This window comes from Nerophis lumbriciformis, linkage group LG38 (genome assembly GCF_033978685.3).
Source record: "Nerophis lumbriciformis linkage group LG38, RoL_Nlum_v2.1, whole genome shotgun sequence".
Taxonomy (NCBI): Eukaryota; Metazoa; Chordata; class Actinopteri; order Syngnathiformes; family Syngnathidae; genus Nerophis; species Nerophis lumbriciformis.
The window spans coordinates 130,845-156,753 of NC_084585.2; the positions used below are offsets into that span (position 1 = coordinate 130,845).

Consider the following 25,909-nt stretch of genomic DNA (forward strand, 5'->3'; position numbering starts at 1 on the left):
GTCACGTCATACGTCACATACTGTCACGTCATACGTCACATACTGTCACGTCATACGTCACATACTGTCACGTCACACGTCACATACTGTCACGTCATACGTCACATACTGTCACGTCACACGTCACATACTGTCACGTCACACGTCACATACTGTCACGTCATACGTCACATACTGTCACGTCATACGTCACATACTGTCACGTCATACGTCACATACTGTCACGTCATACGTCACATACTGTCACGTCATACGTCACATACTGTCACGTCATACATCACATACTGTCACGTCATACGTCACATACGTATACGTCCTCCCCGAGCAGAGAGGTAGCAGCATGGCTAACGTTAGCTGTGATGCTAGCGCAGCCGTGCGAGCAACGTTCTCTCTAAGGTGCTCGCCTGTGCAATTGCGCACTGTTTAAGCGTCCTCTGCGCATAGCAAATCTATGCCACGCACAAAATCAAATAAAAAAATAAGCACATAACAATTTTCGACACACGGACACGACAGAGAAAACAGTTTTCGTCATCATTGTTCAAATATTGTGACGTCTGTCGAGACGCTTATCTCCATTCGGTGCCACACGTCCACACCATCAAAATGCCGAGGCAAAAATTTCCACATCAACACCGTATGAAAAAATTAGTGATTTTTTTAGTTGTGATTTCCTTCTCTGCATGAAAGTTTAAAAGTAGCATATATTAATGCAGTATGAAGAAGAATGTTTTAATGTAGACATGCAAGCCTTGAAAGAACATTTTGAAAATCAAGACTACATTTCCTGCAAATGGGTGCATTTCTACCCTATATTTTAACTTTAGATTTATTCTCATATCAAACTCTTTTGGCTGTCTTTTTGACACTTACCCTCCACACCCTGGATTATAAATAATGTAAATAATTCAATGTGATTATCTTGTGTGTTGACTGTATAATGATGATAGTATATATCTGATAGTATATATCTGTATCATGAATCAATTTAAGTGGACCCCGACTTAAACAAGTGTAAAAACTTATTGGGGTGTTACCATTTAGTGGTCAATTGTATGGAATATGTACTTCACTGTGCAACCTACTAATAAAAGTCTCAATCAATCAATCAAAACACATAGAATCATCATACTGCTGTGATTATATGCATCAAGTGTTCATTCAAGGCTAAGGCAAAATATGGAGATATATATCGTGTATCGCAATATGGCCTTAAAATATGGCAATATTAAAAAAAGGCCATATCGCCCAGCCCTAGTTCAATGATGCCATTTCTGTTTGTCATGTATCATTTTGTCTATTTTGTGTTTATCCTTGAATAAACAGGTCAGTTTCTTGTTACCAACCATTGTGTATTATTCAAACTCCCCTAATTCAGCTGGCTAGTTGTTATCAAGAGTACTAAAACCCTTTTCAACATGATTCTGACAACTAAGTAGGCTAAATAACGTTAATACATGCTCGGATAGGCCAGTATCGGTCAGTATCGGTATCTATCGGTATCGGATCGGAAATGCAAAAACAATATCGGTATCGGATCTAAAGTGCAAAAACCTGGATCGGGACATCCCTAATTGTTATATACATCGCTTTTGGAGAAGGTTTCATTAATATTGTGATCTAGACTTTAGGCCATATTGCCTGTCCCTCAGAGAATCCAAAGTGCGCCTGAAAAATTGGCCTCAACATACAGTAGATGTTGCTGACTGTAGGGGTGTAACGGTACGTGTATTTGTATTGAACCGTTTCAGTACGGGGGTTTCGGTTCGGTTCGGAGGTGTACCAAACGAGTTTCCACACGGACATATTAAGTAGCGTAGCGCACGTTGTGTAAACAATGCACACCGAGGCACAACACACGGCATGCGACCAGGCTAGGACAACATGTGAAAGCCAGAGCTGGAAGACCCTCCTGCCTTGTTAAGATCTCCCGTTTGGGAACACTTCAGTGCGATACAACAATGGAGGACGGAGGTTTGCCGACATTGTTCAAACACGTCAAACATGCTAACCCATTTGAAGCGTCACCACCGCATTCAAGCAGCCTCTCCTCGGCGAGTCAGGCAGGGCTAAAGCAATAACAAATGTTTTACAGCAGCAGATTTAAGTCCATATTGCATTAGAAACTAGATTTTGACCCATTTCTTTGGTGGTGGGGGGGTTAATCTGAGGCTGAGTTGACTTGAAACTGCTTAATGTTGCACTTTTTATATGTAGAAGACAAATTTTGTCATTTTATTTAATCTGAGCAACAACTTGAGGCATTTTAATGTTGATTAACGTGCACCCCGACTTAAAGAAGTTGAAAAACTTATTGGGGTGTTACCATTTAGTGGTCAATTATGTACTGTACTGTGCAATCTACTAATAAAAGTCTCAATCAATCAATCAAAAAAAGCACTTTATATGTAGAAAGTTTTTGTTAAGAAACCATTCTGAGCCTTATCTTATTTAGTTTTTATTTGATATATGTTGACCACACTAACACTGGCAATGGACCTTGTGTGTTGTGCCATTGTTTACACATTTGGTAAATAAATAACCAAAACATTTATATTTTGTTGTTTTCTTACTGTACCGAAAATGAACCGAACCGTGACCTCTAAACCGAGGTACGTACCGAACCGAAATTTTTATGTACCGTTACACCCCTAGCTGACTATTTCTTTCTCATTCATGCAGAAACATTAACGATATCTAAACCTAGCTTGCTCATTTTAGCAGCTCGCTGGACCCACCACTCGCTGGGACAAAACTGGACGTAGACCATTACCCGACGCAGCAAATAAGCGCACATTTTGGATGGATTCAGAGTCTTACTGAATAAGAATCGCAATTTCTATGTGGATATATTTTTGGGCACCCCTGTTGACAAAACATTTTGCATTTAATCATTCATTTTCTTCTCAACCAATCAGCCTGAGAAAGTGAAAAGGTCAGAATCTAAAGTTGGGCACTGCTGTTTTTAGCGGCACACTAACTTGGAGCTCATGGGGGAATCTGGTATTATACACCCATCAGATCATACAATTCTAGGTGACTCCTCGGTCCTCATGTGTGATCATTACACTTAATATAATATTTATATTTTGACCATTTTTTTTTGCAGAAACTCAACATGACGTTTACTCTACATTGTGTGTCCGCATGTGTAACATCAAGGTTTCGTGCAGAGTGAATGTTTTCGTGCAATGTGAACACCGAAAGGCTTTTTCTCCTGCGTGTGTTTTCATGTGCGATGCCATGTTCGACTTTTGAGCAAATCCTCTACCACAAACTGAACACCTAAAAGGCTTTTCACCTGTGTGTGTTCTCATGTGCGATACCATCGTTCCGCTGTGTGAGAACGTCTTATGACAAACGGAACACCTGAAGGGTTTTTCTCCAGTGTGCGTTCTCATGTGCGACAAGAGTGACGCATTGTTAGTGAACCTTTTATCGCAGATTGAACACTTAAAGGGTTTTTCTCCTGTGTGTGTTCTCATGTGCGAGTCCACTGTTTCTTTCTGGGTAAATCTTTTATCGCACACTGAACAACTGAAGGGTTTTTCTCCCGTGTGTGTTCTCATGTGTCGAGTGAAATCACTTTTACGAGAAAACCTTTTAACACAATTGGAGCAACTGAAAGGTTTTTCTCCTGTGTGTTTTCTCATGTGTGCTAGCATATGTGCCTTTTGAGTGAATCTTCTATCACAAACCGAGCAGCTGAAAGGTTTTTCTCCTGTGTGTTTTCTCATGTGTGATAGCATGTGTGGCCTTTGAGTGAATCGTTTGTCACAAACTGAGCATTTATAAGGTTTTTCCCGTGTGTGTATTCTCATGTGGGTCGACATGTGTATCTGAAGAGAGAATGTTTTATGACAAACGGAACATGTAAAGGGTTTTTCTCCCGTGTGTGTTCTCATGTGTGATACCACAGAGACGTTGTGAGAGAATCTTTTCTCACAAATCGAACATTTAAAGGGTTTTTCTCCTGTGTGCGTTCTCATATGTCGAGCCAAATAGCTCCTATAAAAAAAACCTTTAGCACAAAATGAGCAAGCAAACCGATTTTTACTCTGCTTTTTTTTGGACTTTTCAGAATGTTTGTTGCCAGTGTGAGTCCTCATATCACCTTCACAGTCTGTATCGATGCTCGAAGGCTCTTGGGCGTCGAATCGGTCTTCATCTTCAGGAGAGTGTGACGTTATGTCATCACTATCTGATAGTGGAGCTAAGAGGTTGTTTGCTTGTGATTGCTCTTCATCGTTTTCGGTCTTTACAGAAACATCCGTAAGGTGAGCCTCCTCCGGACCTAGAAGGCACACTCCCTCCTGAGTTACATGGAGTTCCTCCAATTCCTCTTTTATGTGGGAGGACGGTGGCTCTTCCTCCTTCAAAGTGGAGCTCCGTTCTGTTAGTTGAGGGAGACGCTCTTCCTGATGACCAATTAACTGCTGGATGTCTGTAGGACACAAACAACAGTTATCTTATAAATGTAAAATGTTTGTCCATTCACTCATTGTTGATGCATCAGTGGTGTAATCGTCATCATTATTTCAGATATTTATTTTGTCTCCCGGTTGGGGAGGAGATCTTGCCCCAAGTGGAGGAGGGTACCTCGGAGTCTTGTTAACAACTGAAGGAAGAGTGGATTGTGAGCCTTCAGAATCAATAATGCAGGCTGTAAGTGAACGGACACAAACATTTGACAGACCGCTGCGATGGCCAATCAGATGACGTGATGTCGTCAGTAAGGCCTTCTTGATGGCCCTAGGCCAGGAGTCGGCAACCCGCATGCGGCTCTTTGATCACTCTGATGCGGCTCAGCAGCTTACTTGCTGAACCCCCCAATTTTCCCGTGAGACTTCCGGATTTTGGTGCCTCTGGCAGAAAACTCCCGGGATTAATATTCACTGATTTTCACCCTTACAGCTATAATAGGGGCGTGCCATGATGGTACAACATTTGGTGCCCTCTACAATCTGTATTAACAAACGTGCCAGCCCAACATTTGTTATACAATATACATCTTCTGCTTGCACACGTACGTGACAGCAAGGCATACTTGGTCAACAGCCACACAGGTTACACTGACAGTGGCCATATAAAACAACTTTAACACTATTACTAATAATGCGCCACACTTTGAACCAAAACCAAACAAGAATGACAAACACATTTCGGGAGAACATCTGCACCTTAACACAACATAAACACAACAGAACAAACACCCAGAATCCCATGCAGCCCTGACTCTTCCGGGCTACATTATACACACCCCTGCTACCACCAAACTCCGCCCCCACCCCAAGCCTGCTCCCTCACACACCAACACCCCCCCCCCCCCCCCCCCCCTCTCTCTGTGCGTCGGTTGAGGTGGGCGGGGTTTGGTAGCGGGGGTGTATAATGTAGCCCGGAAGAGCTAGGGCTGCATGGGATTCTGGGTATTTGTCCTGTTGTGTTTATGTTGTGTTACGGTGCAGATGTTCTCCCGAAATGTGTTTGTCATTCTTATTTGGTGTGGGTTCACAGTGTGGCGCATTATTAGTAAGAGTGTTAAAGTTTTTTTTATACCGCCACCGTCAGTGTAACCTGTGTGGTTGTTGAGCAAGTATGCCTTGCTGTCACCTACGTGAGCAAGCGAAAGCTCCATTCAACATGTGGCTGTTCAGGCACGCTAATTGTAGTGGGCGCTATATGCTGTAACATTACGGCACGCATGATGCTGACAACCGCTATTCATTTAAAACCCGCACCAGCTTAAAAATTCAATAAAAAGGTGTGGGCAGCGTGTCGGAGACCCCTGGTTTATACATAGCATGAAGCAAAAAAAAAAACTTTGTATGCAGTGTTATTTCATTTAAAATTTCAAAAATTTTGCGGCTCCCATTGTTATCTATAATTTGTGAAACTGGTCAAAATGGCTCTTTGACTGGTAAAGGTTGCCGACCTTTGCCCTAGGCAGATGTTATGAGCTACGTTACCCAGCATGCCGCAGTAGCCCCGTTTAGGTTGTTGAATGTGTACATGCAGCGGGATGTTTTTGAAGAGCACGCTGTGGAGTAAACTTTACGAACTCAGCCAACATGCCTTGTCTGCATCTTTTATGATTAGACAAGACAATATATTTGCAATGCCATTTTCAAGAAGGTTATTTAAATAGAAACTACATCTTGTGAGACCATGTCGGCCAACGGCTAGCTCAGCTGGCCCGGCGATGAAATGAGAGTACAGATATATTATTTCTTAATTTTTTCACGTTTAGTATATTTTTGAAATGTTTATTTTGACAGTACCACATAAGATATGTTTTAATAGCTGATGCGGGTTTATCCCATTCATCCATTTTCTACCACTTGTCCCTTTCTGGGTCGCGGGGGGTGCTGGAGCCTATCTCAGCTGCAATCGGGCGGAAGGCGGGGTACACCCTGGACAAGTCGCCACCTCATCGCAGGGTCAACACAGATAGACAGACAACATTCACACACTAGGGACCATTTAGTGTTGCCAATCAACCTATCCCCAGGTGCATGTCTTTGGAGGCGGGAGGAAGCTGGAGAACCCGGAGGGAACCCACGCAGTCACGGGGAGAACATGCAAACTCCACACAGAAAGATCCCGAGCGCAGGATCAAACCCAGGACCTTCGTATAGCGAGGCAGACGCACTAACCCCTGTTTCACCGTGCTGCCCTGACGCGGGTTTATTGTTTCTTAAATGCGCCAGAAAATAACCCGTTTTGTACAATGCCCAGTAGTGTGTAAATGTGTTCCTGTATAGTTATTTCTCCAGCAATGGTCATGTGGTGACATCAATGATGCTATTTTGAGAAGTAATCATTGAAGTCGGACATCACTGAAGGCCTAGGTGGGAAACGCACGGCCCGCCACTGATAAATACTGTAGAATAGTTTATTTATTTTAAGAAGTGTACCTCAGATTTTAGTACATATGTGTGGAGGGAGGTGTGGCCAGCGTGCCTGCAGGAGCAAAAGTCACCGCCTCTGTCTATGGTGCTGAGGACGAGTACCATCGGATAGGGGCTGACGGCAAGACACAGCTGGCAGGTGATTAGATTTCACAGGTGGTACGTGTTAATCTAATCATCTGTTGTCTTTAACAGTAAGCCACCGGGAGCAGGAGGGGAGAGAGGATACGGACGTGGCTGAAAGGTCGCATCCTGCTGGAGGGAAAACTTATGATAAAATCTATGTACATTAAAACCTGGTGCTGTGTCTAACAGTGGAACTGCTAGGAAGCAACTTCCACAATATGATTAGCAAATTGTTTCAATATATAAACTGGCTTGTGAGGGGGAAAAAAATACAGCTGCCAAATATTTACTTTGTAATTTAAAGAAGTGCGTTTTCGCCACTGAAATACATCAACCCCACTTTAAAGGGGAACATTATCACAATTTCAGAGGGGTTAAAACCATTAAAAATCAGTTCCCAGTGGCTTATTATATTTTTCGAAGTTTTTTTCAAAATTTTACCCATCACGCAATATCCCTAAAAAAAGCTTCAAAGTGCCTGATTTTAGCCATCGTTATATACACCCGTCCATTTTCCTGTGACGTCACATAGTGAAGCCAACACAAACAAACATGGCGGAAAGAACAGCAAGCTATAGCGACATTAGCTCGGATTCAGACTCGGATTTCAGCGGCTTAAGCGATTCAACAGATTACGCATGTATTGAAACGGATGGTTGTAGTGTGGAGGCAGGTAGCCAAAACCAAATTGAAGAAGAAACTGAAGCTATTGAGCCATATCGGTTTGAACCGTATGCAAGCCAAACCCACGAAAACGACACGACAGCCAGCGACACGGGAGAAAGCGAGGACGAATTCGGCGATCGCCTTCTAACCAACGATTGGTATGTGTTTGTTTGGCATTAAAGGAAACTAACAACTATGAACTAGGTTTACAGCATATGAAATACATTTGGCAACAACATGCACTTTGAGAGTGCAGACAGCCCAATTTTCATCAATTAATATATTCTGTAGACATACCCTCATCCGCGCTCTTTTCCTGAAAGCTGATCTGTCCAGTTTTAGAGTTGATGTCAGCAGGCCAGGGAAGCTAGGGTCGATAGGGGGTTTAGCTCGCTCGTCTGCGGGAACAAACTGCCGCCATTGCTTGCCGTGCTACCGAGGTCCTTTGTCCCTGAATTGCTCACACACTCCGGCAGATTCAATGGGGGTCTGGCGGCAGATTTCTTTGACTTTATGGTTGGAAATGCATCTGCTTTGAGTGTCGCAGGATATCCACACATTCTTGCCATCTCTGTCGTAGCATAGCTTTCGTCCGACAACACACCGACGAGGCATGATGTCTCCAAGGTACGGAAAACAGTCGAAAAAACGGAAAATAACAGAGCTGATTTGACTCGGTGTTTGAGAAAATGGCGGATTGCTTCCCGATGTGACGCCACGTTGTGACGTCATCGCTCCGGGAGCTAATATTAGAAAGGCGTTTAATTCGCCAAAATTCACCCATTTAGAGTTCGGAAATGGGTTGAAAAAATATATGGTCTTTTTTCTGCAACATCAAGGTATATATTGACGCTTACCGTATTTTCCGCACTATAAGGCGCACCTAAAAACCACAATTTTTCTCAAAAGCTGACAGTGCGCCTTATAACCCGGTGCGCTTTATTACGATTCATTTTCATAAAGTTTCGATCTCGCAACTTCGGTAAACAGCCGCCATCTTTTTTCCCGGTAGAACAGGAAGCGCTTCTTCTTCTACGCAAGCAACCGCCAAGGAAAGCACCCGCCCCCATAGAACAGGAAGCGCTTCACCCGCCCCCATAGAACAGGAAGCGCTTCACCCGCCCCCGGAAGAAGAAGAAAAAACGCGCGGATATCACCGTACGTTTCATTTCCTGTTTACATCTGTAAAGACCACAAAATGGCTCCTACAAAGCGACAAGGATCCGGTTCATAAAAAGACGCAATCTCTCCATCCGCACACGGATTACTACCGTATTTCACAGCAACTGATATTCCTGTGAACCGCACTGTGGAACGGGAGCACGTACGGTGAATATTCGCACCACAGGGAATGAGAAGTCATCCTTCACTATGGTTCTAGCTTGCCATGCTAACTTCCACCCATGGTGATATTCAAAAGGAAGACCTTGCCAAAAGAGACCTTTCCAGCCGGCGTCATCATAAAAGCTAACTCGAAGGGATGGATGGATGAAGAAAAGATGAGCGAGTGGTTAAGGGAAGTTTAAGTTTACGCGAAGAGGCCGGGTGGCTTTTTTCACACAGCTCCGAAGGCGAACACACCTTCACTAAGACGGGCAGACAGCGCCGGACGACATACGCCAACATCTGCCAGTGGATCGTAAATGCCTGGGCAGATAGTTTCGGTCACAACTGTGGTCCGAGCTTTCCGGAAGGCAGGATTCACAGAACTGCTGCACAACAACAGCGACACTGAATCCGATGACTTCGACGAGGCGGAGCCGGCCATTTTTGGATCCCACGCTTGCGCAACTTTTCAATTCGGACACCGAAGACGAAGAATTCGAAGGATTTACGAATGAAGAATAACTTCAGAAGGTGAGCGCTATGTTTATTTTGTGTGTTGTGACATTAACGTTCGAGCAACATTATGTTACTATTTATTGCTCTACACCATTTTGAATTTTACTATGTTTGTGATTGCACATTTGCGTACATTTTGGGACAGAGTTGTTAGAACGCTGGTTTTCAATATATTATTAAAGTTTGACTGAACTATCTGACTGTTTTTTTGACATTTACTTTAGCGCAGCGTTTTTTTGACATTCACTTTAGCGCAGCGTAGGCGCGGCTTATAGTCCGGGGCGGCTTATTGGTGGACAAAATTATGAAATATGTAATTCATAGAAGGTGCGGCTAATAATCCGGTGCGCCTTATAGTGCGGAAAATACGGTACATAGGTCTGGTGATAATGTTCCCCTTTTTTTCTTTCTTTCTTTCTTTAGTTTATTTGGAACATGAACACACTTACATCATAATACATCACACAATTTCATATCATTTCATTTTACATCATGCCCGAAAAGGAGTAGGAAGAAGCAAAGCTTATTTAATCCTACCCCTTTCCCACTTCAAGCGTTTACAAATATATAGAATCATTTACTGACCTTTTTATATAATAAAATAACATCTATGAATTAGTATACAACAGTTTTGTAATATGTAATTAATTAATTAATTCAGTCATTATTAACATACTGAGATGAAGAATATCTTATTTTCAATAAGGTTGAAAGTATTTCTCATAATTCTTCTTCTTTGTACTCTGTAAGCACTATTATTTTGAACAACCTCTTAAACTGGATCATATCAGTACAATTTTTTACTTCTTTACTTAATCCATTCCATCATTTAATTCCACATACTGATATGCTAAAAGTTTTAAGTGTTGTACGTGCATATACATGTTTTAAATTATTTTTTCCTCTAAGGTTATATTTCTCCTCTTTAGTTGAGAAGAATTGTTGTACATTCTTTGGTAGCAGGTTATAGTTTGCTTTGTACATCATTTTAGCTGTTTGCAATTTGACCAAATCACCGAACTTTAATATTTCTGACTTAATAAATAAATGTTCTCTATATCCAACATGATGTATTATTCTAACTGATCTTTTTTGTAACACGGTTAGCGAATGTAGCGCACATTTGTAGTTATTTCCCCATATTTCTGCACAATAACTCAGATATGGTAACACTAGCGAGCAGTAGAGAATATGTAGTGATTTTTGGCCCAGGACATATTTTGCTTTATTCATTATTGAAATGTTTTTTGCCACCTTATGTTGTATGTTTTGTATATGAGATTTCCAGTTCATTTGATCATCTATTAATACTCCCCAAAATCTTGTTTCTTTTACCCTTTCTATGTCTACTCCGTCTATTTGTATTTGTGTATGATGCTCTTTTCTACTGTTACCAAATAGCATTATTTTAGTTTTACTGAGATTCAAAGATAGTCTGTTTTTGTCAAAGCATCTTTTTAATGTGTTCATTTCTTCTGTTATTATTTGTATTATCTTCTGTGTGTTCTCTCCTGAACAGAAAGCAGTTGTGTCGTCCGCAAATAAAACCAACTTTAAGTCCTTCGTAACCTTACAAATGTCGTTTAGTCATAATTTTAAGTCATAATCATGAGCTAAAAAGTTGAAATGATGAAATAAAGTCAAAATGACGAGATAAATAGTCATATTGAGATTGAAGGATAAATAAAGATAAGTTGTATGACAAATATATATTATCATAATTATTTTTAATTAGAGTTTTGACCTCCTATCACATAATTTAGACATTTTATTTCATAATCATGACTTTTTATCTCGTAATTTTGACGGTTATTTTATCATTTTGACTTTTTTATCTTGTAATTCTGACTTTCTAATCACAAAATTTCAACTTTTTATCTCATATTGTCGACTTTCTTATTTCATCATTTCAAATTTGTACCTCATAAATATGATTTTTTGTTTAGTGGCGGAAACAGGCTTCCGCAGTATCTACTTTACATGTCAAATATAAAACCAAATGAGATACTGTACTGTCATGATTTGTGTATTTCATCTTCAGATGCCTACTTGTGTGTTTTTATTTAAAATGAGCATTTATTCCATATCAGTTTACCATCATTTTTTCCACTAGTGGGCTTATCAATAACTTACTTTACTTTGGTCGAGCTCCCTCTTGAATCATAGGTTTTTCTGTTGCTGATTCGCTAAAAAGGGACCGTTACTCGTCCAGTAGCTGCAGTTCACTTATTAACTGAAGATCATTTGGTCCCTCTATATCCTTTTAAATCTGTTGACACCTTGTTTGAATATATAATTAATACGGGAATCAGGTTTGTTTGAATCCGCACTTTACTCTCATCCAATATCCCGCTGCGAATATCTTCGTAGTAACCCTGATCCTGGCTATCGTCTGCAATGCTTTGCCAAAGGGCAATATGAGATTTTATCCAGCACTGCTTATTCAATATAGTCACATCTAAGCCCTAGAGGCCGTTTGCCTATCCCCAACCTGGGGGGGGGGGGGGGGGGGGGCAGGCCAATAAGAAAATGTGATCATTAGGGATATTTCTTTCTCCTTGAGTAGAATGAGATGAATAGGGAATCATTCTCTGGACACTCCGTTTTGCTTGAGGAAAGAAACACAATGAGTCCACCTGTTGCTATGGTAACGCCTGCTCCTAAGCACACAAAGTTTAGATGGTGAGAGGAGGTGCAAGGTACGAGATGGAGCAAAAGCAAACGTGTGTGTGCAGTGGGACTATCTTCAGAAAACGTGCCGTACTTTGTAGAGCTCGGTCTACTCTACAGCGCTGGTATTGCTAATGTTTGTACTTACTCTATTTGTAGAATACCATAAGTTCAAGTCTACAAGCCTCTATCCCAGACTTTAAATCCTGCGCTTTATACAATGCTGCGCCTAATTCAGGAATTTTTATGAGTTCACAAGCTTCTTTTTTTTTAATTTAACCTCTGTTTAAAGGGGAACATTATCAGCAGACCTATGTAAGCGTCAATATATACCTTGATGTTGCAGAAAAAAGACCATATATTTTTTTAACCCATTTCCGAACTCTAAATGGGTGAATTTTGGCGAAATAAACGCCTTTCTATTATTCGCTCCCGGAGCGATGACGTTGTGACGTCACATCGGGAAGCAATCCGCCATTTTCTCAAACACCGAGTCAAATCAGCTCTGTTATTTTCCGTTTTTCCGACTGTTTTCCGTACCTTGGAGACATCATGCCTCGTCGGTGTGTTGTCGGAGGGTGTAACAACACCAACAGGGACGGATTCAAGTTGCACCAGTGGCCCAAAGATGCCAAAGTGGCAAGAAATTGGACGTTTGTTCCGCACACTTTACCCACGAAAGCTATGCTACGACAGAGATGGCAAGAATGTGTGGATATCCTGCGACACTCAAAGCAGATGCATTTCCAACCATAAAGTCAAAGAAATCTGCCGCCAGACCCCCATTGAATCTGCCGGAGTGTGTGAGCAATTCAGGGACAAAGGACCTCGGTAGCACGGCAAGCAATGGCGGCAGTTTGTTCCCGCAGACGAGCGAGCTAAACCCCCTGGATGTCTTGGCTCACACCGTCCCTTATGCCACCGAAGATGATCAAGAGAAGAATATCCACCCTAGCTTCCCTGGCCTGCTGACATCAACTCCAAAACTGGACAGATCAGCTTTCAGGAAAAGAGAGAGGATGAGGGTATGTCTACAGAATATATTAATTGATGAAAACTGGGCTGTCTGCACTCTCAAAGTGCATGTTGTTGCCAAGTGTATTTCATATGCTGTAAACCTAGTTCATAGTTGTTAGTTTCCTTTAATGCCAAACAAACACATACCAATCGTTGGTTAGAAGGCGATCGCCGAATTCGTCCTCGCTTTCTCCCGTGTCGCTGGCTGTCGTGTCGTTTCCGTGGGTTTCGCTTGCATACGGTTCAAACCGATATGGCTCAATAGCTTCAGTTTCTTCTTCAATTTGGTTTTCGCTACCTGCCTCCACACTACAACCATCCGTTTCAATACATGCGTAATCTGCTGAATCGCTTAAGCCGCTGAAATCCGAGTCTGAATCCGAGCTAATGTCGCTATAGCTTGCTGTTCTATCCACCATGTTTGTTTGTGTTGGCTTCACTATGTGACGTCACAGGGAAATGGACGGGTGTTTATAACCATCCATCCATCCATCTTCTTCCGCGAGGTCGGGTCGCGGGGGCAGCAGCCTAAGCAGGGAAGCCCAGACTTCCCTCTCCCCAGCCACTTCGTCCAGCTCCTCCCGGGGGATCCCGAGGCGTTCCCAGGCCAGCCGGGAGACATAGTCTTCCCAACGTGTCCTGGGTCTTCCTCGTGGCCTCCTACCGGTCGGACATGCCCTAAACACCTCCTTAGGGAGGCGCTCGGGTGGCATCCTGACCAGATGCCCGAACCACCTCATCTGGCTCCTCTCGATGCGGAGGAGCAGCGGCTTTACTTTGAGCTCCCCCCGGATGACAGAGCTTCTCACCCTATCTCTAAGGGAGAGACCCGCCACCCGGCGGAGGAAACTCATTTCGGCCGCTTGTACCCGTGATCTTGTCCTTTCGGTCATAACCCAAAGCTCATGACCATAGGTGAGGATGGGAACGTAAATCGACCGGTAAATTGAGAGCTTTGCCTTCCGGTTCAGCTCCTTCTTCACCACAACGGATCGATACAGCGTCCGCATTACTGAAGACGCCGCACCGATCCGCCTGTCGATCTCACGATCCACTCTTCCCTCACTCGTGAACAAGACTCCGAGGTACTTGAACTCCTCCACTTGGGGCAAGATCTCCTCCCCAACCCGGAGATGGCACTCCACCCTTTTCCGGGCGAGAACCATGGACTCGGACTTGGAGGTGCTGATTCTCATCCCAGTCGCTTCACACTCAGCTGCGAACCGATCCAGTGAGAGCTGAAGATCCTGGCCAGATGAAGCCATCAGGACCAAATCATCTGCAAAAAGCAGAGACCTAATCCTGCAGCCACCAAACCGGATCCCCTCAACGCCTTGACTGCGCCTAGAAATTCTGTCCATAAAAGTTATGAACAGAATCGGTGACAAAGGGCAGCCTTGGCGGAGTCCAACCCTCACCGGAAAGGTGTCCGACTTACTGCCGGCAATGCGAACCAAGCTCTGACACTGATCATACAGGGAGCGGACCGCCACAATCAGACAGTCCGAAACCCCATACTCTCTGAGCACTCCCCACAGGACTTCCCGAGGGACACGGTCGAATGCCTTCTCCAAGTCCACAAAGCACATGTAGACTGGTTGGGCAAACTCCCATGCACCCTCAAGGACCCTGCCGAGAGTATAGAGCTGGTCCACAGTTCCACGACCAGGACGAAAACCACACTGTTCCTCCTGAATCCGAGGTTCGACTATCCGGCGTAGCCTCCTCTCCAGTACACCTGAATAGACCTTACCGGGAAGGCTGAGGAGTGTGATCCCACGATAGTTAGAACACACCCTCCGGTTCCCCTTTTTAAAGAGTGGAACCACCACCCCGGTCTGCCAGTCCAGAGGTACTGCCCCCGATGTCCACGCGATGCTGCAGAGTCTTGTCAACCAAGACAGCCCTACAGCATCCAGAGCCTTAAGGAACTCCGGGCGGATCTCATCCACCCCCGGGGCCTTGCCACCGAGGAGCTTTTTAACTACCTCAGCAACCTCAGCCCCAGAAATAGGAGAGCCCACCACAGATTCCTCAGGCACTGCTTCCTCATAGGGAGACGTGTTGGTGGGATTGAGGAGGTCTTCGAAGTATTCCCTCCACCGATCCACAACTTCCGCAGTCGAGGTCAGCAGAACACCATCCGCACCATACACGGTGTTGGTAGTGCACTGCTTCCCCTTCCTGAGGCGGTGGATGGTGGTCCAGAATCGCTTCGAAGCCGTCCGGAAGTCGTTTTCCATGGCTTCCCCGAACTCCTCCCATGTCCAAGTTTTTGCCTCCGCGACCGCTGAAGCCGCACACCGCTTGGCCTGTCGGTACCTGTCCGCTGCCTCAGGAGTCCCATGAGCCAAAAGAACCCGATAGGACTCCTTCTTCAGCTTGACGGCATCCCTCACCGCCGGTGTCCACCAACGGGTTCTAGGATTACCGCCACGACAGGCACCAACTACCTTGCGGCCACAGCTCCAATCGGCCGCCTCGACAATAGAGGTGCGGAACATGGTCCACTCGGACTCAATGTCCAGCACCTCCCTCGTGACATGTTCAAAGTTCTTCCGGAGGTGGGAATTGAAACTCTCTCTGACAGGAGACTCTGCCAGACGTTCCCAGCAAACCCTCACAATGCGTTTGGGCCTGCCAGGTCTGTCCGGCATCCTCCCCCACCATCGCAGCCAACTCACCACCAGGTGGTGATCGGTAGAAAGCTCCGCCCCTCTCTTCACCCGAGTGTCCAAAACATGAGGCCACAAATCCGATGACACAACTACAAAGTCGATCATAGAACTGCGGCCTAGGGTGTCCTGGTGCCAAGTGCACATATGGACACCCTTATGCTTGAACATGGTGTTCGTTATGGACAATCCGTGACGGGCACAAAAGTCCAATAACAAAACACCACTTGGGTTCAGATCCGGGCGGCCATTCTTCCCAATCACGCCTCTCCAGGTTTCACTGTCGTTGCCAATATGAGCGTTGAAGTCCCCCAGTAGAACGAGGGAATCACCCGGGGGAGCACTCTCAAGTACTCCCTCGAGTGAATCCAAAAAGGGTGGGTAATCTGAGCTGCTGTTTGGCACGTAAGCGCAAACAACAGTCAGGACCCGTCCCCCCACCCGAAGGCGGAGGGAAGCTACCCTCTCGTCCACCGGGTTGAACTCCAACATGCAGGCTCTGAGCCGGGGGGCAACAAGAATTGCCACCCCAGCCCGTCGCCTCTCACTGCTGGCAACGCCAGAGTGGAAGAGAGTCCAGCCCCTCTCGAGAGAACTGGTTCCAGAGCCCTTGCTGTGCGTCGAGGTGAGTCCGACTATATCCAACCGGAACTTCTCTACCTCGCGCACTAGCTCAGGCTCCTTCCCCCCCAGCGAGGTGACGTTCCACGTCCCAAGAGCTAGCTTCTGTAGCCGAGGATCGGACCGCCAAGTGCCCTGCCTTCGGCTACCGCCCAGCTCACATTGCACCCGACCTCTATGGCCCCTGCTATGGGTGGTGAGCCCATTGGAGGGGGGACCCACGTTGCCTCTTCGGGCTGTGCCCGGCCGGGCCCCATGGGGACAGGCCCGGCCACCAGGCGCTCGCCATCGTGCCCCAACTCCGGGCCTGGCTCCGGAGGGGGGCCCCGGTGACCCGCGTCCGGGCGAGGGAAATCTGAGTCTCGGTTCTTGCATTTCCATAGAAGTCTTCGAGCTGCTCTTTGTCTGATCCCTCACCTAGGACCTGTTTGTCTTGGGAGACCCTACCAGGGGGCATGGAAGCCCCCGGACAACATAGCTCCTAGGATCATTGGGACACGCAAACTCCTCTACCACGTTAAGGTGGCAGCTCAGAGAGGAGGGTGTTTATAACGATGGTTAAAATCAGGCACTTTGAAGCTTTTTTTAGGGATATTGCGTGATGGGTAAAATTTTGAAAAAAAACTTCGAAAAATAAAATAAGCCACTGGGAACTGATTTTTAATGGTTTCAACCCTTCTGAAATTGTGATAATGTTCCCCTTTAACCAGGTAAAATCCCATTGAGATCAAAGATCTCTTTTCCAAGGGAGACCTGGCCAAGAGGGCAGCAGCAAGGTTACATTAAAAACAGTAAACAACACATAAAACATCAAATTTACAACATTAAAATTTGCTCACATAACACACAGACAAGGTAGACTGCAATCCTTTCACAGAAGCTTTAAACTCATTTAATGTAACCAGGGTTTGAAGTTGAAGATTCGATTGTAAGGTTCTTCCAAGCCTTTGGTGCTGAAAACCTAAATGCTTTCTTGCCCAGTTCAGTTCTTACTTTGGGGACGACAAATTGCAGAACATTTATTGAACGAAGATTGTGACTTCCTTGTTTCTTTGTTAAAAGACAAGATAGACAAGATGGAGTGATACCCAGAATGGTTTTGTAGATGAACACATACCAATGATTGAGGCGCCGAGCACATAAAGATGTCCAGTTAACCATTCAGTATAACACACAAGGGTGAGTAAGGGGACATGCCACAAATAATTAGCCTTGCCACATCGGACCAACTGAATTGCCAAACGGGCCAGGGTGGACCAATGCAATTGTTCACATTAAAGGCCTACAGAAATGCGATTTTCTTATTTAAACGGGGATAGCAGGTCCATTCTATGTGTCATACTTGATCATTTCGCGATATTGCCATATTTTTGCTGAAAGGATTTAGTAGAGAACATCGACGATAAAGTTTGCAACTTTTGGTCGCTGATAAAAAAGCCTTGCCTGTAGCGGAAGTAGCAGACGAGTAGCGTGACGTCACAGGTTGTGGAGCTCCTCACATCCGCACATTGTTTACAATCATGGCCACCAGCAGCGAGAGCCATTCGGACCGAGAAAGCGACGATTTCCCCATTAATTTGAGCGAGGATGAAAGATTTGTGGATGAGGAAAGTGAGAGTGAAGGACTAGAGTGCAGTGGGAGCCATTCAGATAGGGAAGATGCTGTGAGAGGCGGGTGGAACCTGATATTCAGCTCAGTAAATAAACACAAGACATATATATACTCTATTAGCCACAACACAACCAGGCTTATATTTAATATGCCACAAATTAATCCCGCATAACAAACACGTCCATATAACCCGCCAATACAACTCAAACACCTGCACAACACACTCAATCCCACAGCCCAAAGTACCGTTCACCTCCCCAAAGTTCATACAGCACATATATTTCCCCAAAGTTACGTACGTGACATGCACATAGCGGCCCGCACGTACGGGCAAGCGATCAAATGTTTGGAAGCCGCAGCTGCATGCGTACTCACGGTACCGCGTCTGCATATCCAACTCATTAATCCTCCTGGTAAGAGTCTCTGTTGTCCCAGTTCTCCACAGGCCAATGGTAAAGCTTGACTGTCATCTTTCGGGAATGTAAACAATGAAACACCGGCCGTGTTTGTGTTGCTGCAGTCGGCCGCAATACACCGCTTCCCACCTACAGCTTTCTTCTTTGCTGTCTCCATTGTTCATTGAACAAATTGCAAAAGATTCACCAACACAGATGTCCAGAATACTGTGGAATTTTGCCATGAAAACAGACGACTTAATAGCTGGCCACCATGCTGTCCCAAAATGTCCTCCACAATCCGTGACGTCACGCGCTGACGTCAACATACCGAGACGTTTTCAGCAAGATATTTTGCGCGAAATTTAAAATTGCACTTTAGTAATTGGCTTGTGTTGCAATGTTAAGATTTCATCATTGATATATAAACTATCATACTGCGTGGTCGGTAGTAGTGGCTTTCAGTAGGCCTTTAAAAGAAACGCACTGTGCACTCACCCTCATCTCGAAGAAGATGCGATGAAATGCTCATGACATGCCGAAAGCAATCGGCCAGGCCATCGAAAAAGGAAACGGGCGGCGCACGGAACGGAAATCTGCCACTACCAAGTTTGGACCACCGCACATGGAAGAAGAAGGTGCAAGCCTAGAGGTGACACCCCCTCGCCGCAAAATGAAGCAATCCTGAGTCCCTTGCCGGTACGCTGTAAGCGAGATAGACGCACTGTCTTAACTGTTCAATTTGTGAATGTACATAAACACTAAATCTTTCACGTTTCATTTTTTTTGTTTTTGTTTTATATCATATATTTATATTACATTGAGTGTCATTTCTAATATTTGAACTACCGCTTATTCCCTTTTGGAGTCGCGGGGGGGTGCTGGAGCCAATCTCAGCTACAATCGGGCGGAAGGCGGGGGTACACCCTGGACAAGTCGCCACCTCATCACAGGGCCAACACAGATAGACAGACAACATTCACACCAGTGACGTGCAGTGGCAGGTGAGGCCCCGAAAAAAAAATTAAAAAGAAAAAAAATTAATTAAATTGTTATATGTATGCAGTGATTATACTATAAAGTTATTTTCCATTTAACTTCACCAGTTTTAGATTATTTTTATTCAAAATCGCTGAATTTTCTCTTTTGCCGTTCAAAATAATGAGAAGAGACGGTGCGGTGAACAGCAGCCAGTTGAGGCACGTCACTCAGTGCCTCAACATGGACGGACTCGGCTAACTGCCGGCCTGCTGTGCAATGAGACTGTATTGCTATATGAACTATATTATACATTTCCATAGTTTAGTTAGCTGAGGTATATAATGTACAGTGTATTTTGTCAACAACTGTATGTGTGCAACGTATTTCTTGTGCTGAGCGATCATAAAACGGCTGCAAAAGACGCACTGGCTGAGGTTCCAGTAGCCCCGCCTCCTGCACCCCCGCCGTAGAATTGTTATATCAACTAAAGCCCACACTTAAACTTTTCATGTGCAAGATTGAATCTATTTAAAAAAGTTATTTCATAAGAAGCCAAAAAGTGCAAAAACTATAGGGCTGCAGCTAACGATTATTTTTCTATCGATTAATCTATAGATTATTTTTTCGATTAATCGGTTAATCTATAGATTATTTTTTCGATTAATCTATAGATTATTTTTCCTTTTACCGATTTTTTTTTAAATTTAAAATTAAGATGAAAAAAATAAATTTAGGCCAGTTTTTTCAAAAGGCATGGCTTTTATTTCCAAAAAAAAAAAGTATGGCCACTCAGTCAACATTGAAAACATGGCAAAACATTCTGTAACACTGTAAACATTTGTGCCAATCTAAATATTCTGGAGCACTGTAAACATTAAGTATTGCTTTTAAAATGTGCAAAATAAACATCCAGTCCAACACAGTACACTATAACCAATTCTACTCATTCCAGTGAGTGACTAACAGTTGTAATGAAGAAATGTCTACATGCTCTGGGGTGAGGCTGGTTCTTTTCTTGTTTACAATATTCCCAGCAGCTGAAAATAGGCGCTCAGAAGGGGTCGATGTGGCTGGAACTGAGAGGTAAGACCGAGCCAGCATTGCCAGATTTGGAAACCTTGCCTGATGTTCTTTCCACCATTTTAATGGGTTTTCATCCTTGGAAATGGGGGATTCTCCAAAATAAGACACTAACTCGTTTCTGACCATTTCAGCATCATTACTGTCATTGTTGTCTTCCTCATTGTTGCTGAGTTCATCTGAATCTGAGCCAAGAAGTGTGTCTAGTAAAGATACAGGCCGCCTGTCAGCATCTGGTCTTTCCACTTGCATTGCTGTGCCCTGTTGAGCGTGTGTCTCCTTTTCCCTTCTTTTCTCCTCCAGAACTATTGCATGCAGCTTGTATTGAACTTTTAAACACTCATCTGCAGTCAGGAATTTCAGCTTCCTGAATCGTGGGTCAAGTGCAGCTGCTAATATGCACACATTTGGTCCATCATCTTTGAATGTGGTCTCGGCTTCCCACCTGGATGTTATCTCACGTGCAGCAGTGACCTGGAAACACTTGATTGATGCAGTTTGTGTAGCCTTCCGAAGCCCTTTGACCAGCAGAGGGACAGCGGAAACTGTTACATAAGATTCTCCACTCAGGTACACAGTTGCACATTCAAAAGGTTTCAGAACTTGTTCAAGTTCTTCAAGCAAGCTCCACTGGTCAGCCTTAAGATCCAGAAAATGCTTCCCTCTTTGAGTGACCTCCGGATCTGACAGAGTTGCTGTTATTGGCCACCTCTGCTCAAGCAGGCGACTAATCATGTAAAAGGAACTGTTCCATCTCACAGACACATCTTGTATGAGGCTGTGGTCTGGAGAACCCATTTGTTTTTGCTTAACCTTTAGTTTTGTACTGGATAGCTCACTTTTTCTGAAGTGCTCGACCAAACTTCTTGCTGCTCCTAAAGCTCTGCTGATGTGGTTGTCCTTTAGAGCATGGTTAACTACAAGCTGTAGAGTATGGCCAACACATCTGAGGGATGAAACACCATGTCTTTCCTCAAGAACTCTTAAAGCTGCAACAACATTTGCAGCATTGTCATGTACAATGACTTGTACTAGTTTTATGTTTATTTCAAACTTATTGACAACATCCTCAATCCAAGAGGCAATGTTTTCTGCAGTGTGCTTTTCATTGAGGGGCATTGTTGTCAAGTTAATTGAGGCAAGCTCCCACTCATCATTAACAAAGTGAATGGTGACACCAAGGTAAGCTTCAGTGGCCATACTTGTCCATGCATCAGTTGTGAGTGTCAGTTTTCCTTTCACATTTTTCAGGATTGCTTTGACTTCATTCATTTTCTTTGTGTATTTTTGCTCCATAAGCTTAGTGAAGTGGGTTCTTGATGGTAGTGTGTAGCCAGAGTGAAACCGTTTGATCATTTTTTGAAACCCTTCCCCTTCTACCATATTTAATGGCCTCATGTCTATGACCATCATTTCCAGGACACCATCAGTCAGGTCAGCGGCCACTTGGGGTGTGCATTCAGTCCCATGCCTCTTTGGAAAAAAATCCTGGACACTGCTTTGTCGTTTGCTGCAACATAAGAGACAACAATTAATTTTCATTTTAAATATACCCAAATACAGCTTACTTTAATACAAAAGGTTAATTAAACTACACACATTATCTTGTTAAATTGGGTTAATAACACAACGATAGTATGATTAAAGTGAAGTTAATTGTTCGTTTGTACATAGTATATGTAACTGTTAATGTTGTAAAAGGTATTTGCACAACTTATTAACGTTAGCGTTAAAGATAGTATATGTAACTGTTAATGTTGTAAAAGGTATTTGTACAACTTAACGTTTGCGTTAAAGATAGTATATGTAACTGTTAATGTTGTAAAAGGTATTTGCACAACTTATTAACGTTAGCGTTAAAGAGGAGCGCGTCTTTGTAAACACTGAACAGGCACACCAAACGCGCCTCTCAGAGCAAAACGGTGCTTTAGTTTATGAATTTACAACGCAGATACAAATAACACATGCATGTTTTTGTGTAATAATGACAACGTATACTCACGCGGATGATTGACTCGTTGATGGTGATGGGAAGAACGCTGTCGGATGTTTTCTTTTTAGATGCTCGTTCATAGCCGTTGTGCTGCTGTGATACGCCATTTCCGCTCGACACAGTGTGCATAAAACAACATTATTAGGCCGTTTATTAAAATACTCCCACACTTTTGACAACTTTTGGCATGTTTTTTTCCCCTCGCTCGCATCGTTTGCTCTGCGCTCCGCCATGACAGTTGTGTGACGTAAATATGCGACGCGCCGACGCACAAAAATGACGTCGACGTATTTACGTAACCGATGACGTCGACTACGTCGACGCGTCGTTTCAGCCTTAAAAAACTATAATGTTGGTGTTGGAGGAGTTGTGAATGACTGCAGGGCCACAACATTAGGTACACCTGCAGACTGCAGGTGTATCTAATTCACAACTCCTCCAACATGAACATTATTGTTTTTGCACTTTTTGGCTTCTTATTAAATAACTTTTGTAACCTATTTTCATGGGCTTTCCTCTTTGTGATGTTAAGTTCCTGTTATGCGCTGTTATACAGTATATGCCTTGAGCTCTTATTTTGAAGGCGCTAAGAGCGGAAGTGATGACACGTTGGAGTGGAGCGGAGGTTTTTGAAAGAAGGTAAATAAAGTGGTCCTCGTGTAAACTGGAGCCTCCGTGTTTGTTATTTTGTAGTTTCATACAGTATAGGCCACATTTATAAACCCTCGGTTACACTTTTTTAAATAGATTCAATCTTGCACGTGGAAAGTTGAAGTGAGGGCTTTAGTTGATATAACACACCCGTCAGGGGGTTCATTAATCCAGCACAACAGCGGCGAATGGACTTCATTTCTAAGTAAAGGTAAGACCATAATAACGTTTTTTTTTTTATTAAATGTGCTTTTTTGTGTGCTACAGTTTGTATGTGTAAAGTTAAAGTTAAGTTAAAGTACCAATGATTGTCACACACACACACTAGGTGTAATGAAATTTGTCCTCTGCATTTGACCCATCCCCTTGATCACCCCCTGGGAGGTGAGGGGAGCGGTGGGCAGCAGCGGCGCCGCGCCCGGGAATAATTTTTGGTGATTTAACCCCCAATTCCAAGCCTTGATGCTGAGTGCCAAGCAGGGAAGAATGCTGGTATGAGCTTTTAAACATAACCCGTTAACTGCTGCCAATCAAATGGTGAATAAGATACTCTTTAGGGTTCATATGTTTGTAAATCTGACTGTGATGAAGTCAGTGCCTCACCAGCAGTGTTGGGACTAACGCGTTACAAACTAACGCGTTACTGTAACGCCGTTACTATCGGCGGTAACTAGTAATCTAACGCGTTATTTTTTATATTCAGTAACTAAGTTACCGTTACTACATGATGCGTTACTACATAAAAAATAACGCAAAATAACGCAGTATCGGCTAGAAACTGAGAAGATCTGAGTGTTGCAGCGCTGCTGAAGAGGCGACAAAAAAGAGGCGCGCCGCGCGCTGTCTGTGTGTACGTGTGTGTGTGTGTGTGTGTGTGTGTGTGTGTGTGTGTGTGTGTGTGTGTGTGTGTGTGTGTGTGTGTGTGTGGGAGGGGGCGTGTCTGTGTCTACTATCAAGACGTCATGGCGAACCCCGAAGCCGAGTTTCTTAAAATGGAGATATTTTCAGTACGTTTCTTTTATCGACCACAAAGAAAAGAACATTTTAGTTGAATGTAAGTTTCAAATATGCTGAAACAGCTACAAAAACAACATGCTTCGACGAAGCTAGTAAAGAGACACACACTTCACCTCCACCTCCAACAGCGGCTGGATTTTAATGAGGCACTGCACACTGAAGGTACACACACTCTGTCAATTCTCTTATATACTCTTTCATTTTAGACTTTTAGAGTGTTTGATTATCACATCACTCTAAATGTTTAGACTATAAAGTTCACAAACCTAAAGAGGGATACTAGTGGGCCAGGCTAATATTTCCTTTTCTCTAAACTAAGTGGGGAAATGTGTAGAGTGTTCTGGGCTTCAGACATGATTTTATTTCAGAATTACTTGAGATAAAAAAAATGCCTGGTTAGGCTTTATGTATGTAGTGTGTGCCTTTCTTGTTTTACAGCTATGTTGTTATTATGCTGTTTGTTACTTATGTATGTTAAGTTGCAGCTATTTAAAATAGTTTTTTCAATTTGTTCTGGTCTGAAACAAATTGGCCGTTTAAAACATCTCTTTGTCTTTGTGTGTTGTATGTAGAGCACATTGTTTGTGTGTTGTATGTAGAGCACATTGTTTGTGTGTTGTATGTAGACCACATTGCTTAGCAGAGTTCAGTGATGCAAATGCATGTCAAGTTGATCAACACATTGTATTATTGTCCAGTGCAATAACAGTACTAAAATGAAGGCTAAAAGGGCATTAAATGGGGCCTTAAAAAAATAAAATAAAATAAAAAGTAACTAAATAGTTACTTTTCACAGTAACGCATTACTTTTTGGTTTAAGTAACTGAGTTAGTACCGTAACTGAGTTACTTTTGAAATAAAGTAACTAGTAACTGTAACTAGTTACTGGTTTTCAGTAACTAACCCAACACTGCTCAACAGCCATCAACCTCACCGCACGTCACTGATTCACACTCACATTCACACACTAGGGACCATTTAGTGTTGCCAATCAACCTATCCTCAGGTGCATGTCTTTGGAAGTGGGAGGGGCCTATCCCCAGGTGCATGTCTTTGGAGGTGGGAGGAAGCCGGAGGGAACCCACGCAGTCACGGGGAGAACATGCAAACTCCTAAAATAAAACAGACGTAACTAAACAGTTACTTTTCACAGTAACGCATTACTTTTTGGTGTAAGTAAATGAGTTAGTAACTGAGTTACTTTTGAAATAAGGCAACTAGTAACTGTAACTAGTTACTGGTTTTCAGTAACTAACCCAACACTGCCGACAAGTGAGTGAATTGACAAAATTAAAGCACTTTCATTTTGACTCCTCAGCGCCGTATATTACCGGCATAAGTGATACAATACTAAAATGAATGTATTAAGATGTAAAGGTGAAACACACCTGGAGTTTGTAGTAGAATTCCAGTCTTGCTAGCAACAGCTTCCAGTTGTCGTCGATATCGCTCCTTCTCCTCTCGAGTTCGAGAAAGCTGCTCCTCGTACGACGCCATCGTTCTTTCGAACAGCGCGAATATTTCATCAGCCGCCGCCATTAGTCGCTCTTCTATCAACCTTTTCAACATTTTGAATCTTTTCAACTCAATTACACGTCGTCGCCTTCGGGTTTTTTTTTGTGTCGAAGCGTTGCTAACTTCTGCCTTTTTCTTCT

At 43.6% G+C, this 25,909-nt stretch overlaps 2 protein-coding genes across 3 annotated transcripts; both read right to left on the reverse strand.

The window, feature by feature from the left end:
* Positions 1-2,892: 2,892 nt before the first annotated feature.
* LOC133575112 (uncharacterized) lies at positions 2,893-25,909 on the reverse strand. 2 transcript variants are annotated; one of them, XM_061927592.1, is made up of 2 exons: positions 25,643-25,909; positions 2,893-4,444 (listed from the first exon to the last, which is right to left on the reverse strand). In XM_061927592.1, exons 1-2 carry the CDS (start codon positions 25,821-25,823, stop codon positions 3,126-3,128), a joined length of 1,500 nt encoding a protein of 499 aa, XP_061783576.1. In that variant the 5' UTR covers positions 25,824-25,909; the 3' UTR covers positions 2,893-3,125. The 2 variants fall into 2 exon arrangements, 1 of the variants encoding a protein (XP_061783576.1); XR_009811462.1 differs by lacking the exon at positions 2,893-4,444 and adding an exon at positions 23,768-25,366.
* LOC140677618 (E3 SUMO-protein ligase ZBED1-like) lies at positions 20,453-23,555 on the reverse strand. Its single transcript, XM_072912648.1, has 2 exons — positions 22,596-23,555; positions 20,453-22,103 (listed from the first exon to the last, which is right to left on the reverse strand). Exons 1-2 carry the CDS (start codon positions 22,817-22,819, stop codon positions 20,453-20,455), a joined length of 1,875 nt encoding a protein of 624 aa, XP_072768749.1. The 5' UTR covers positions 22,820-23,555.

Bases quoted from the DNA above. Each gene is read 5' to 3' on its own strand.
- LOC140677618 (XM_072912648.1), bottom strand. From the start codon at position 22,819: ATGGCGGAGCGCAGAGCAAACGATGCGAGCGAGGGGAAAAAAACATGC. The intron at 22,104-22,595 runs GTGAGTATACGT...CTTATGTTGCAG, and splicing joins TCAACGAGTCAATCATCCGC to CAAACGACAAAGCAGTGTCC.
- LOC133575112 (XM_061927592.1), bottom strand. From the start codon at position 25,823: ATGTTGAAAAGGTTGATAGAAGAGCGACTAATGGCGGCGGCTGATGAA. The intron at 4,445-25,642 runs GTGTGTTTCACC...TGTGTCCTACAG, and splicing joins AATTCTACTACAAACTCCAG to ACATCCAGCAGTTAATTGGT.